General features: G+C 50.9%; 1 protein-coding gene across 1 annotated transcript; it reads left to right on the forward strand.

Moving 5' to 3' along the window:
* The first annotated feature begins 332 nt into the window (after positions 1 to 332).
* Positions 333 to 5,980, forward strand: LOC111140050 (leukocyte immunoglobulin-like receptor subfamily B member 3). The gene is made up of 13 exons (XM_022492426.1): positions 333 to 366; positions 523 to 558; positions 737 to 1,024; positions 1,168 to 1,470; positions 1,695 to 1,991; positions 2,205 to 2,507; positions 2,812 to 2,862; positions 3,740 to 3,856; positions 4,193 to 4,235; positions 4,315 to 4,352; positions 4,554 to 4,606; positions 5,367 to 5,528; positions 5,603 to 5,980. The coding sequence occupies exons 1-13, from the start codon at positions 333 to 335 to the stop codon at positions 5,747 to 5,749; spliced, it is 1,872 nt and encodes a 623-aa protein (XP_022348134.1). The 3' UTR covers positions 5,750 to 5,980.
* Positions 5,981 to 15,292: the final 9,312 nt, after the last annotated feature.

Here is a 15,292-nt window from a genome sequence, read left to right on the forward strand (position 1 = left end):
TGTTTCTGGACCAGACAAAATGCAAGCATTCAATAAAACCTGTTGGAGCTTGGTCCACAAGGGGGGGTATCGGGCCAGGAAGACAGGAGTTCATGGTCGGGAGGGAGCCTCAGATGTGGTCAGAAACATCTGCAAAGCCCATTGCCTGCCCTAGCCTCAGCCCCGGGGAAATGACAGCCACACTGTTCCCCTTCCTGTGGAGCAGCTGACATGACAACCCGTGATGGGGAGGGCTGGCCTCCGAGTGCCCACACCGTGTGTGTCTGCCTGTCCTGCGGTCACAGGACAGGTCACCTCCTTCTGCACAATCGGAACGAGGAAGAGGAGACGCCATGGCCCCCACCCTCACAGCCCTGCTCTGTCTTGGTGAGATCTGAGCAGGGGAGGGGACACCTTAGTCTGGGAGGGACCCGCCCCACAGCCAAGCCCTGGTCTGTCAGAGGCCCTAGGCTCAGGAGGCTCATGGGGAGGTGGGGATCTGTGAGGATTTGGGGCAAACCTCTCACAGGGACTCTCTTCCAGGGCTGAGTGTGTGCCCCAGGACCCGAGCACAGGCAGGTGAGTCTGTCACCAGAGGTCCCAGTCCCTCCTCACTGGGGACAGGGGTCACCCACCAGGCAGCAGCGGATGGAGAGCAAGAGCTCTGGGCTGACCGAGGGGAATGTCTGGGGGCTTGGGGCTGAGCTGGGACCTGGGGGTGGGGAAGGTCTGTGTCCCAGCCTCTGTTTCCTTCCAGGGACCCCCCCCAAACCCACCATCTGGGCTGAGCCCAGCTCTGTGATGCCCTGGGGGACACCTGTGACCATCTGGTGTCAGGGGAGCCTGGAGGCCCAGGAGTACCACCTGCATAAAGAGGGAGAGTCAAGGACCTGGGACAGACAGAAGCCGCTGGCGCCCAGGGACAAGGCTAAGTTCTCCATCAAACACATGACAGATGTACATGCAGGAAGATATCACTGTACCTACTTCAGTCCCACCGGCTGGTCAGAGTACAGTGGCCCCCTGGAGCTGGTGGTGGTGACAGGTGTGAGCCCACTCAGGGTCCCAGCCCCAGGCTCTGCCCTCAGGAAGGGGGTCGGCTCTCAGGTGCCTCCCTCTCACAGCCCAGTCTGGGATAACGTGGGGGGTCTGAACCCGATTTAACACCACCCCCTCCGCCTCTCCTAGGATCCCATGGCCAACCCAGCCTCTCAGCCCTGCCCAGCCCTGTTGTGACCTCAGGAGGGAACGTGACCCTGCAGTGTGCCTCACGGATGGGATTCCACAGGTTCGTCCTGATGAAGGAAGGAGAGCGCCAGCCCTCCTGGACCCTGGTCTCCCAGTCAGTCCCCAGTGGGGGGACCCAGGCCCTGTTCCCTGTGGGCCCCGTGACCCCCAGCCTCAGGTGGACGTTCAGATGCTACGGCTATTACAGCAACACCCCCCAGATATGGTCGGACCCCAGTGACCCCCTGGAGCTGCTGGTCTCAGGTGAGAAAGTCTGACTGTTGCCCCATCCATGTTTTGAGGCACCAGACAGGTTAACGGGGACTCTGCTCCCAGGGGAGCCCCAATGAGAGGGTGGGTGAGGGGACCACGGGGACTCACAGGTCAGAGTCACTGGAGGTGACAGACCGTGAGACCTAGGGGTCAGGACGGGAGAAGGGAGGTTTGGGGAGAAGCAGTCCCTGCCATCCAGGGCTGGTCTCTCCCAGGTGTGTCGGGGAAGCCCTCCCTCCTGACCCAGCAGGGCCCTGTTGTGACCTCTGGACAGAGCCTGACCCTCCAGTGTCGCTCTGATGTCAGCTACGAGAGATTCGCTCTGTCCAAGGAGGGGGCACCTGACCTTCCACGGCAGCTTGGCCGGCAGACCCACGCTGGGATCTCTGGGTCAGACTTCCCCCTGGGCCCTGTGAGACCCTCCCACGGGGGCCGGTACACATGCTATGGTGGACACACCCTCTCCTCCAAGTGGTCGGCCCCCAGTGAACCCCTGGACATCCTGGTCGCAGGTGAGGGCTATGGCATTGGTCAGGACCCCAGACTTTGCACAGGTCCTACCAATGGAGCCCCAGGTGGTGGCTAGGACCAGGGGTGTGGGGTCCCCTGGGAGGGAGAGAGACAGAGAGAGACAGGGGATAGGACAGCACAGACTCGGGGGACTCAGACAGACACAGTTCAGAACAAGGTCTGGACAGCCCCTCACCCGCCCTTCCTCTCTCTAGGACAGCTGCCCTACACACCCTCCCTCTCGGTGCAGCCGGGACCCACGGTGGCCCCAGGAGAGAATGTGACCCTGCTGTGTCAGTCACGGAGCCCTGTAGACACTTTCCTTCTGTCCAAGGAGGGGGAAGCCCATCCCCCGCTGCGTCTTAGATCACAGTACCGAGCTGGGCAGCACCAGGCTGAATTCCCCATGAGTCCTGTGACCTCAGCCCATGGGGGGACCTACAGGTGCTATAGCTCTGCCAGCACCTCCCCCTACCTGTTGTCCCAGCCCAGTGACCCCCTGGAGCTCCTGGTCTCAGGTGAGGTTTGCTGACCCTGTCCCCTCTGTGTCCCAACATTGCTTCAGGGCCCTGTGTCCAGGAGGGCTCTGGTCTAGGATGGGAGTGAGGGGCTCCAAGGGAACATCAGTGGATAGGGTCTGCCCCTCACGGTGCAGGAGGGAAACAGGTCCTCCCACGCTTGCCCATCCCTCGCCCCAGCCCCAGGATTCTTCTGGTGGAGGAGGAGCTTGGGGGTCACAGGGCACATGAGGAGGAAGAGTGTGAGCAGAGACAGGGTCTCAGGGGAAGCTCCAGCCCCTCCACACTCCTGTCTTTTCCCTAGGACCCTCTATGGACCCCAGCCCCCCGACCACAGGGCCAGGCTCAGCAGATGGTGAGTCACAGGGGCTGCTGTCCAGGGGATTTTCTTCTAGGCTCTCAGAGATGCCCGGGGGACGACAGCGCCCCGGGGCTCTGAGGCTTGTGGGGGGCGGGGGTCCCTGGTGGGGGAGGAGCAGCCAGGTGCAGTGTGGAGCATGGCAGTTCCCACGCCTCACCCTTGCTGACCCCAGGAGGCTCTAAGGGTGAGTGAGGGTCTCTATCAGCCTTGGTGGATGGGTCCATGGAGAGCTCTGAGTTGCCCCCTCAGTTCAGGGTCTTTCGGAGGTGCTGGCTGGCACATGCCCCTCCCCTGTGTGGGCCTCAGTTTCCCCAAGTGTAAAGAAAAGAGTCGTGGACAGAGTAGATTTCCCATCAGACCATGGCTCTGATCCTGGGAGAGGAGGGCTCACGGGGAAGCCCCCCAGGTCGTGACCTATGGGGAGTTCTGTCCCTTTGCAGCAATGACAGTGACATTGTAGGGGGAGGGGAGGGAGGACAATGGCTGGGGGCATTCAGGTAATAAGGGGAATCTGGAAGGACCCTCAGCTCCAGAAGAAGATGCTGAGACAGGCCGGGCCCCATATGAGGAGCCCAGAGCCCTGAGCTGGTGTCTGCACAGGGGACAGCATGAGGAGAACACAGGGAACCCACAGCCCTGGTTTCAGTCTCAGCCCTGCTGCCTCCAGGCTGGGTGACCTGAGACATGTGCATGACCTCTCTGTGCCTCAGTTTTCTGTCTGTGGAGTGGGCAGGAGGGGCAGCAGTCATCTGCTGGGTGATCATTGACAGGGTCAGAGCTGAGTGCACAGAGCTGAGCAGGTGCCTGGCACACAGTAGGTGCTCAATTAAATGGCATCACTGGTTCATTCATGGTGTTGCTCCTGCACAAGGTCCCCACTGGTACCTGTACGTCCTCATCACGGCCTCAGTGGCCTTCGTCCTGCTGCTCAGCCTTCTCGTCCTCCTCCTAGTTCACCACCAGCGTCGGGTCAAAGGCAGGAAGCCGGGTGAGAAGGGAAGGAGGTGACATGTCCCAGGGGGTGGTGGCTGCCCTGTGAGCGGACCAAGGGTGGGCTCAGGGCAGCAGTCAGAGGAAAACCAGAGCGATGGGAAAGGCCGGTGTAGAAAGACACCTGTGCAGAATCTCAACCCAGAGAATCTAGAAAGAAACCCCCAGGTTGGTACCCACGAGCCAGTTGAAGGTACTTCCCTCCACTCAATCTGGGGAGATGGAGAAACACACAAATAGTATGTGTGAAGGGCATCTTTCCCTGGAATCATATGGTTGGGGGCAGGTTGTAACCTCCCAGCCCAGAGGGAGACTGATTCCCAATGTCCTTCAGGGGCTGCAGACCCGGAGCCCAAGGAAAGAGGCCTGCACAACAGGTAACTTGTGCCCGCAGTGCCCCAGACTCCCACCCACCTGCCCCCACTATGCCCCCCTAACACCCTGTCTCCTCCCCAGCTCCAGCCCAGTCCCTGCCACCCAGGAGGAGAGCCTCTGTGAGAGGAAGGGGGCCGCCCTGGGGGTGGGCTGGGTGGGTCCGGCGTCGGGGGTGAGGATTGAATTCCCACATGCCCCTCAGCCCACTGCTGAAGCCCCGGGAGGGCAGACGCCCTATCTGGGAGCAGGGCGGTGTCTGCAGCCCCGAGAGGGGGCTCAGGGGGCCTTGCCAAGAGACACACCCCCTTCTGTCCCAGCAGACGCTTCCATGCAAGACATTCAGCCTGAGGAGGGGGTGGAGCTGGACCATCGGGTGAGACCCCCAGCCCTCGTGCAGACCCCAGGGCTCTTGTGGTGCCAAAGTGAATCCAGTGGACACTTCCGTGTCCTCACACCACCCAGTCTCAGTAGTGTCCCTCAGACGCCTTCACGCTCCTTGGGCACTCTGGGTCAGCCCACTGTGAAATCGTGGGGCCTCCTTTGTGCTCCCTTGTGTGGCTCCCCAACCACTATCTGACTTCTGGTTGTCGGGGTGCATGTCCATGTCTCAAGAGGGTGCATGAAGAAATGATTCTCCCACTGGTCACTAAGCCCCTTCATTCATTCAGCCAGCAAAAGACATAGGGAGCCCAGCATTTGCCAGGCCCCACCTAGTGCTGCCTGCATAGCTGTGAGCAAATCTGACCCATCCTCCGTGAGCTTGCCTTGTGGGTGGTAGACAATATGCACGGAAGTGGGCAGCATCCCCGAGAGCAACATGTGGCCAAGAAAAATAAAACAAAGGGAGGGGGTAGCAGGTGCAAAGGTCCTGAGGCAGCAACATGCTTTATCAGGAGCATGGTCCATGCAGCTGCAACCAAATGAGCAAGAAACACTGTCCGGAATAGAATCAGAGCCAGAGTACAAATCACACACCCCAAGGCTCAGGAAGCCCCTGCAGAGTTCACCAGGAAAGTGACCCAATGGGCAGGAAAGTTTGGAAGCATCGCTCTGGCAACATTGGGGAAAATTGTCTGAGGTGGTCAAGGGGCATCAAGGAGACAAACCTCCCCCTCACTGTCTGTCCGCAGCAGAACACACAAGATGAAGACCCCCAGGGACCAACGTACGCCCAGGTGAGCCGGTCAAGATCAAGACTCAGCTGGGGACTGGCCACTTCTCCTTCCCCCGTGTCGGAGGGACTGTTGGACTCAGAGGACAGACAAGCAGAGGAAGACAGGCAGACGGACTGTCAGGTGGGTCCCTTCTTCTCTGAGTTCCCAGGCTCCCCCTCCTCAATCACAAGCCTCCCCTCTCTTCCCCACTGCAGGTTACTGCGTCTGACACATCCCGGGATGTGACCTACGCCCAGCTGAACTGCTTGACCCTAAGACAGGAGACAAGGGCATCCCCTCCCTCCCAATCAGGGGAGCCCCCAGCAGAGCCCAGTGTGTATGCTGCTCTGGCCATCCGGTAGCCCAGGAGGGGCCCAGACCCCACACTCCAGGAAGGGGGGAACCACAGGGACCCTGGAAGGCACAGGAGCTGCCCATAGTGGGTGTCACTTAATGATGACCCCAGCCAGCCTGGACTCTTCACATGGACCAGTAAGAACTCCTGGGACCCTCTGGGAGTCACTGATTCTGCCATCAAAGATAATAATACCCCTACACTTTGGAAATCAAAGCAACAGACTTCCCAATTACCCATGAATGAAATGACAAAATCCTAATGGAAATGAGAGAATGTTTACACTGAAGGACAGTGTAAATGTTACAAATCAAACCTATGAAATGGGAAAATAAGAACCAAGAACCAATCTATTAGAAAAGAAAAAGCCTAAAATAATTAATGACAGAACCTATTCTATCGAGAATTTGGAAAAAGAAGAGCAAGTTATTCAAACAAAAGTAAAGACAAGACCTGGCTAGAAATGAAGACAAATTTAAAAATAGAGAAAAATCAATAAAGCTGAAAGTGTTCCTTTTTGTAAGCAATGGTAACATTTATAAATCCTAGCCACAAAACCAAGAGGTGAGAGAGAGAGAAAGGGAGGAGGTACACATCACCATTATGAGGATGGCATCCCATCCTACAGACTTTAAATTTAGAATGGAACATTATTAACTCTTTTATGCTGATATATGAGACAATGTAGATGAAATGGATAAAATTCTTGAAATAGAAGCTATTAAATTGATGGAGAAGTAGTAAATATCTATCACCTTATGAATACATTGAATGCATTGACTGTGATCAAACCGTCCCCCATCTGAAGTATGTGGAAACTGAGAGAAATAGAGAGCAAAGTTGTGGCTGGCTGGGCTGGAGTGTGGAAATGGGGAGGTGTTGGTCAGGATTATAGGTAGATGAACAAGGTCTCTAAAGTTATAAGACCACAAGATCTGGGGAAATCATATACCACATCATGACCACAGCTCATAACACTGTAACCTATTCTTGAATGTTGCAAAGAGTGTAGATCTAAATGTTCTCATCACATACAAGAAAGGCAGATACGGTATGGCATGGAAGTGTGAGCTAACGGCATGGCGATAATCATTTTGTAATATACATTTGTGTCTATTGAGGAAGCTTCATTGGCAATTTCCTCCAAACACTGATGCCCTTAGGAAACACACATGCTCTGGCGCCCACGTGGATACATTGCATACATGCACACACGCATACTCACATGCATACATATACATGCAAACACACACACGCATACGCTCAAACACACACATGCATACACACAATGAAATTATACGTGCCCTTCCTGAGAATAAAAAAAGAAACAATATTGTATCATGCTACGAAGAAATAGACACCAAACTAGGCAAGGAAATTCCTGAATGGAAAGACACAGTAAGTTCCCTCACATTAACTCCAATGTGAATCTCTAAACAAAATGTTCACAGATGAGATTCAGCAATGTATAAAAAGCCAAAAGAAACTTTTGGGACTTCATCAAAATCAAAAGCTTCTGCACAGCAAAGGAAACAGTCAAGATAACAAAGAGGCAACCCACGGAATGGGAGAAGATATTTGCAAATGACAGTACAGACAAAAGATTGATATCCAGGATCTATAAAGAACTCCTCAAACTCAACACACACAAAACAGACAATCATATCAAAAAATGGGCAGAAGATATGAACAGACACTTCTCCAATGAAGACATACAAATGGCTATCAGCCCCATGAAACAATGTTCATCATCACTAGCCATCACGGAGATTCAAATTAAAACCACATTGACATACCACCTTACACCAGTTAGAATGGCCAAAATCAGCAAGACAGGAAACAACATGTGTTGGAGGGGATGTGGAGAAAGGGGAACCTTCTTACACTGTTGGTGGGAATGCAAGTTGGTGCAGCCTCTTTGGAGAACAGTGTGGAGATTCCTCAAGAAATTAAAAATAGAACTTCCCTATGATCCTGCCATTGCACTACTGGGTATTTACCCCAAAGATACAGATGGAGTGAAAAGAAGGGCCATCTGTACCCCAATGTTCATAGCAGCAATGGCCACGGTCGCCAACCTGTGGAAAGAACCAAGATGCCCTTCAACGGACGAATGGATAAGGAAGATGTGGTCCATATACACTATGGAGTATTAGGCCTCCATCAGAAAGGATGAATACCCAACTTTTGTAGCAACATGGACGGGACTGGAAGAGATTATGCTGAGTGAAATAAGTCCAGCAGAGAGAGTCAAGTATCATATGGTTTCACTTATTTGTGGAGCATAACAAATAGCATGGAGGACATGGGGAGTTAGGAGAAGGGAGTTGGGGGAAATTGGAAGGGGAGGTGAACAATGAGAGACTATGGACTCTGAAAAACAATCTGAAGGGTCTGAAGGGGCGGGGGGTGGGAGGTTGGGGGAGCCAGGTGGTGGGTATTGTAGAGGGCACATATTGCATGGAGCACTGGGTGTGTACAAAAACAATGAATACTGTTATGCTGAAAATAAATAAAAAATGTTTTAAAGAAATTAAAGAAAAAGATTTAATTTATTGGACAAGAGTGGTGATAGTGGGCATCCTTGGTGTGTTCCTGATCTCAACGTTAAGGCTGTGAGCTTTTTCCCATTGAGGATGATATTTTCTGTGGGTCTTTCATAGATAGATTTTATGAAGTTGAAGAATGTTCCCACTATCCGTATACTTGAAACCGTTCTAATCAGGAACGGATGCTGAATTTTGTCAAATGCTTTTTCTGCATCAATTGAGAGGACCATGTGGTTCTTCTCCCTTCTTTTATTGATTTGTTCTATCACATTGAATGATTTGCGAATGTTGAACCATCCTTGTAACCCAGGGATGAATCCCACCTGGTCATGGTGGATAATCTTTTTAATGTGCTGTTGGATCCTGTTTGCTAGGATCTTGTTGAGAATCTTAGCATCCATATTCATCAGTGACATTGGTCTGAAATTCTCCTTTTTGGTCGGGTCTTTGCCTGGTTTGGGGATTAGGGTAATGCTGGCTTCATAAAAAGAGTCTGGAATTGCAGGGTCATAGGGAAGTTCTATTTTAAATTTCTTGAGGAATCTCCACACTGTTTTCCAAAGTGGCTGCACTAACTTGCATTCCCACCAACAGTGTAAGAGGGTTCACATTCCCTCCAACACACGTTGTTTCCTGTCTTGCTAATTTTGGCCATTCTAACTGGTGTAAGGTGGTATCTCAATGTGGTTTTCATTTGAATCTCCCTGATGGCTAGTGATGATGAACATTGTTTCATGGGGCTGATAGCCATTTCTATGTCTTCATTGGAGAAGTGTCTGTTCATATCTTCTGCCCATTTTTTTTAAAGATTTTTATTTATTTGACAGAGAGAGATCACAAGTAGGCATAGAGGCAGACAGAGAGAGGGGGAAGCAGGCTCCCTGCTGAGCAGAGAGCCCGATGCGGGACTCGATCCCAGGACCCTGAGATCATGACCTGAGCCGAAGGCAGCGGCTTAACCCACTGAGCCACCCAGGCGCCCCTTCTGCCCATTTTTTTGACATGATTATCTCTTTTGTGTGTGTTGAGTTTGGGAGAGATTATGCTGAGTGAAGTAAGTCAAGCAGAGAGAGTCAATTATCATATGTTCTCACTTATTTGTGGAGCATAACAAATAGCATGAAGGACAAGGAGAGATGGAGAGGAGAAGGGAGTTGAGGGAAATTGGAATGGGAGGTGAACCATGAGAGACTATGGACTCTGAAAAACAATCTGAGGGTTTTGAAGGGTGGGGGGTGGGAGGTTGAGGGAACCAGGTGGTGGGTATTAGAGAGGGCACGGATTTTATGGAGCACTGGGTGTAGTGCAAAAACAATGAATACTGTTAAACTGAAAAGAATTAAAAAAAAGAGAGACTGGAAGTTTTCCTTCTGCTTCAATTTTTTGAAACAGCTTCAGGAGAATAGATGTTATTTCTTCTTTGAAAGTTTGGTAGAATTCCCCAGGGAATCTGTCAGGTTCAACATAGTATTAGAAGTCCTAGCAACAGCAATCAGACAACAAAGAGAAATAAAAGGTATCCAGATTGGCAATGAAGAAGTCAAACTCTCTCTCTTCGCAAATGACATGATTCTTTATATGAAAAACCCTAAAGACTCCACCCCCAAACTATTAGAACTCATACAGTAATTCAGTAACGTGGCAGGATACAAAGTCAATGTACAGAAATCAGTGGCTTTCTTATACACTAACAATGAAAATAGAGAAAGGGAAATTAGAGAATCGATTCCATTTACCATAGCACCAAGAACCATAAGATACCTGGGAATAAACCTAACCAAAGAAGTAGAGAATCTGTACTCGAGGAACTACAGAGCACTCATGAAAGAAATTGAAGAAGACACAAAAAGATGGAAGACCATTCCATGCTCTTGGATCGGAAGAATAAACATTGTTAAAATGTCTATACTGCCTAGAGCAATCTATACTTTTAATGCCATTACGATCAAAATTCCACCGATATTTTTCAAAGAGCTAGAGTAAATAATCCAAAAATTTGTATGGAACCAGAAGAGACCCCGAATTGCTAAGGAAATGTTGAAAAACAAAAATAAAACTGGGGGCATCACGTTACCTGATTTCAAGCTTTACTACAAAGCTGTGATCCCCAAGACAGCATGGTCCTGGTATAAAAACAGACACATAGACCAGTGGAACAGAGGAGAGAGCCCAGATATGGACCCTCAACTCTATGGTCAGTTAATCTTCGACAAAACAGGAAAAAATATACAGTGGAAAAAAGACAGTCTCTTCAATAAATGGTGCTGGGAAAACTGGACAGCTATATGCAGAAGAATGAAACTCGAACATTCTCTTACACCATACACAAAGACAAACTCAAAGTTATAAAAGACCTCAATGTGAGACAGGAATCCATCAGAATCCTAGAGGAGACATAGGCAGTAACCTCTTCGATATCAGCCACAGCAACTTCTTTCAAGTTATGTCTCCAAAGGCAATGGAAACAAAAGCGAAGATGAACTTTTGGGACTTCCTCAAGATCAAAAGCTTCTGCACAGCAAAGGAAACAGTCAACAAAATAAAGAGGCAACCCACGGAATGGGAGAAGATATTTGCAAATGACAGTACAGACAAAAGGTTGATGTCCAGGATCTATAAAGAACTCCTCAGACTCAACACACACAAAACAGACAATCATATCAAAAAATGGGCAGAAGATATGAGCAAACACTTCTCCAATGAAGACATACAAATGGCTATCAGACCCATGAAAAAATGTTCATCATCACTAGCCACCAGGGAGATTCATATTAAAACCACATTGAGATACCACCTTACACCAGTTAGAATGGCCACAATTAGCAAGACAGGAAACAACATGTGTTGGAGAGGATGTGGAGAAAGGGGAACCCTCTTACACTGTTGGTGGGAATGCAAGTTAGTGTAGCCACTTTGGAGAACAGTGTGGAGATTCCTCAAGAAATTAAAAATAGAACTTACCTATGGCCCTGCCATTGCACTACTGGGTATTTACCCCGAAGATACAGATGTAGTGAAAAGAAGGGCCGTCTGTACCCCAATGTTCATAGCAGCAATGGCCACGGTCACCAAACTGTGGAAAGAACCAAGATGCCCTTCAATGGACGAATGGATAAGGAAGATGTGGTCCATATACACTATGGAGTATTATGCCTCCATCAGAAAGGATGAATCCCCAACTTTTGTAGCAACATGGACGGGACTGGAAGAGATTATGCTGAGTGAAATAAGTCAAGCAGAGAGAGTCAGTTATCATATGGTTTCACTTATTTGTGGAGCATAACAAATAGCATGGAGGACATGGGGAGTTGGAGAGGAGAAGGGAGTTGAGGGAAACTGGACGGGGAGGTGAACCATGAGAGACTATGGACTCTGAAAAACAATCTGCGGGTTTTGAAGAAGCAGGGGGTGGGAGGTTGGGGGAGCCAGGTGGTGGGTATTAAGGAGGGCATGGATTGCACGGAGCACTGGGTGTGGTGCAAAAACAATGAATTCTGTTATGCTGAAAAGAAATTAAAAAAAAAAAAGAAAAAGAAAAAAGAGAGAAACAAGAAAAAAGAGAAATTGAAATTTCTTTTCATTTTGCTGTATTTATTACAGATTTTTTAAATTTCTTTTGAGTGTAACAGAATTCATTGTTTATGCACCGCACCCAGTGTTCCATGCAATACGTGCCCTCCTTAATACCCACCACCAGGCTCACCCAACCCCCCACCCCCGCCCCTTCAAAAGGGTTTTGAAGAGAAATGGAAAATTTTAAACTGAAAGAGAATGAATCGTGAGGGGGGAAAAATGGAATTCTCTCTACTATGTTCCCATAGTGCTGGAGTTTTTACACTCTTCTGGAATCCATTAACTTGTGCACCTGTGTCTTCTGGGGGAGGGCCTGCTGCGATGCTGCTTCTCAGATGTCCTCATCGGGGCAGGGGTTCACTGCCCCTTGCCAGTGGGCTAGGCTCAGTGTAAGCTCATTCTCTGTGTGCCTTTTTTCCCCTGAAGGCTTTCTGTGGCTCTTTAGAGGATCAAAATAAAAATCGCTGTGCCCCAATCTGCAGTCCAGAGCTGAAAAGACTGTGGTCCCCTCCCTTCAGTGAACCCTCTGAGATAAAATGTCCTGACTTCTCCTCTCCTTCTCCCCTTGTTCAAGGTGAACCACAAGAGACTATGGACTCTGAAAAACAATCTGAGGGTTTTGAAGGGGCGGGGGGTGGGAAGTTGGGGGAACCAGGTGGTGGGTATTAGGGAGGGCATGGATTGCATGGAGCACTGGGTGTGGTGCAAAAACAATGAATACTGTTACGCTGAAAAGAAATAAAAAATTAAAAAAAAACTCTGGATCAGGCTTCCTGCTCCACGGGGAGCCTCCTTCTCCCTCTCCCTCTCCCTGCTGCCAACCCCTAACCCCACTCATGTTCAATATCTCTTAATCTGTCAAATAAATAAATAAAATCTTAAAAAAAAATAAAGGTCCTGACTTTTATGTGTGCCAAACTCAGCAGACTCCTGCGGTGCATGACCACCTGATCCTTTAGGAGAAAGTCGAGGGTCCCACGATACTGCCCTTTGTAGGGTACTGGAACTGAGAGCAGTCACCGTATGGAACGCACAATCTCTGCCCCTCCTGGGGGAACGCAGAGGGCAGCTCTGTACTGTCCTTTACTGGCCTGTCACCCTCAGAGCTGTTGCCCAGTCGGGAGTGGACCCATTTTGCCCATCCCGGAGGATGGTGGAAGGTACCCATGTTCCAGTCCTCTGCAGGGTGCCCAGGCTGAGAGCAGTCTCCCCAGTTGGCACAGCTTGGGGTTTGTGGCAAATCAAGCTGAGAGTCCCCCTGCCCCCCGGGCTCACTGACCATAACCAGTTTCCCCGCTCCGCTGCTTAGGAACTCTACCGGCTAGGCACTGCTATTTTGAGGCTCCTGGGATCCAGGGACCACACTGATGACCCACCTAGAAGTCTGTCTGTTTCATCCCAAGAGCCCCTTTCAGGCAGCCATATCTCTCACTGGAGGAGATTTGTAAGGGTTCATATTTTGCCCTCGGGGGCTATAACACTTCTTGGTGGAGGACACATGAAGGCTCCCGCCCCTCCATTTGTCTTCGGTATCTCCCCTCAGATTCACGTCTCTGGACATCCCACCTTGAAAAAAGCGCTCACTTCTCCACTTGAAGAGTTCCAGGTATGTTTTTTGCTTGGATCTCAGGTTGAATTCATGTTGTGCAGAATGGACTGATAGTTACGTAGTTAAATTCAAGGGACCGGATGAGACGGGGTCCCCCACTCTCCCACCTTCTTGTCTCTTCCCTTCAATATTTCACATTCTTAGTGCAAAATGCCTTTCCCACATTCCTACTCTTCCACAACCTGGACGATGACGGACCACTCTGCACCCAGTCTTCCATAGCACTGCTCACAAATCGGGGTCACTTTCTGATGTCCATTCACCTCCCACACCCACACTCACCTCCCACACCCCTGAGTTCCAGACACAGTTGCTTCCAGAGTTGCCCGGATTTCAGGACTGTAAGGGGTGGATGGTCCCTGTCGCTCTGCCTGTGCATCCTCTCTCCGAACTTAACATCTGAGCAGGAATGTGTCCATCAGGGATGGCTCCCATGGGAACCGCACACCGACCCATGGGCAGACACCAGTGGAGGGTGGGTCCACGGGACAGAACCATTCCACACACACACAGAGGGGATGTGGCTCAGGGCTGACCTCTGGGCTCAGGCAGAGTGCAGAGACATGCCAGTGGCCACCCCACACATAGTGGAGGGGTCTCGCTGATTCCACAGTCACCCTGAAACTCGATACCCTTCCTGCCTGCTAGAATGTGGCACCTCTTCTGGCCACACAGAGGCGGAAATCATATTTGACCACCCTCAGCTGGACTCCAGGCACTGTGGTCACTCAGCTTTCATCTCTGTTCTGTTGTGGTCCCTCTCAATTCCCGAACTCTTCTTTCATATTTCGTACAAAATGTTATTGTAAACCTTTCAGAAACATCACCAACAGCATTTCTCAGCTGTAGGGACGCATAGGGTCTCTCGAGGACGAGTATCTCTGGTCCACCCTGATTGTGGAGTCTGACACATGGACCTCTTGTATCTCAGCCACACTCCTCTTAATCAGGTCAGGAAACTATCAATGACTGATTGCACCCACGTTTAAGGTCCCCCTGACCCCACAACCACTTTGAGTGGGGTTCAGGGCAGCAGGCTACAGACCAGGTGATGTGCACAAGGTCACCAGGGCAGTGGACACAGCAGTAGTACTCACATGAGAATCAGCTTTGTTCCCCAAATCACAGCACTCACCCATGAATTGCTCCCTACAGCTCACGGAAAGGACACCGGATGTGGGGAGGACGTCTCTGCTCCTGGATCAAGGGACAGAGGAGCCAGCCCAGACTCAGAGATGTGCTCCCAGGAAGGGGAAGTGGACAGTGTCAGAGGAAAATAGAGAAATCCACAGAGGCTGTGCAGAAAGAAAGCCCACGTTCCAGGGCCAGGAGAGGGGCTGTGTTTCCTTCCTTATTTGCCCCTATTTCTCCCCTGGCCTCATTGCCACCATGATTTCATCCTGAGCAGAGCAGATTTGCCACAGGTGTCGGTGCTGACATGACCTCCGCAGGGCAGCAGGAACCCACATCCTTCACAGCATTCCCGGGGTCTGGGGACCCTTGCCATGGTGGGGACCCCGGATGTGCTGAGGAAGAAGGAGACCAAATGGGCTACCTCTGGGAGGGAAGGACCTGCCCTGGTCCCCTCACCTGGATGGGGCATCTCAGGAAGCCTCAGGGTCCGCCTGCCTCACCATCATGGACACCAGAGCTAGGCTGGGTCTCGAGAGGGACTGTTCGCCTTTCTGGGGACTGCTGACATGACAACCCTGTGACCCGCAGGACAGGCCTCCGTGTGGCCACACCCTGTGTGTCTGTCTGTCCCACGGTTGCAGTGGGGCCTCTGTCTGCACCGCCAGAACCAGAGAGAGGAGACGCC

This window comes from Enhydra lutris, unplaced genomic scaffold (assembly GCF_002288905.1).
Source record: "Enhydra lutris kenyoni isolate GAN:26980312 unplaced genomic scaffold, ASM228890v2 scaffoldscaffold147, whole genome shotgun sequence".
Classification (NCBI taxonomy): domain Eukaryota; kingdom Metazoa; phylum Chordata; class Mammalia; order Carnivora; family Mustelidae; genus Enhydra; species Enhydra lutris.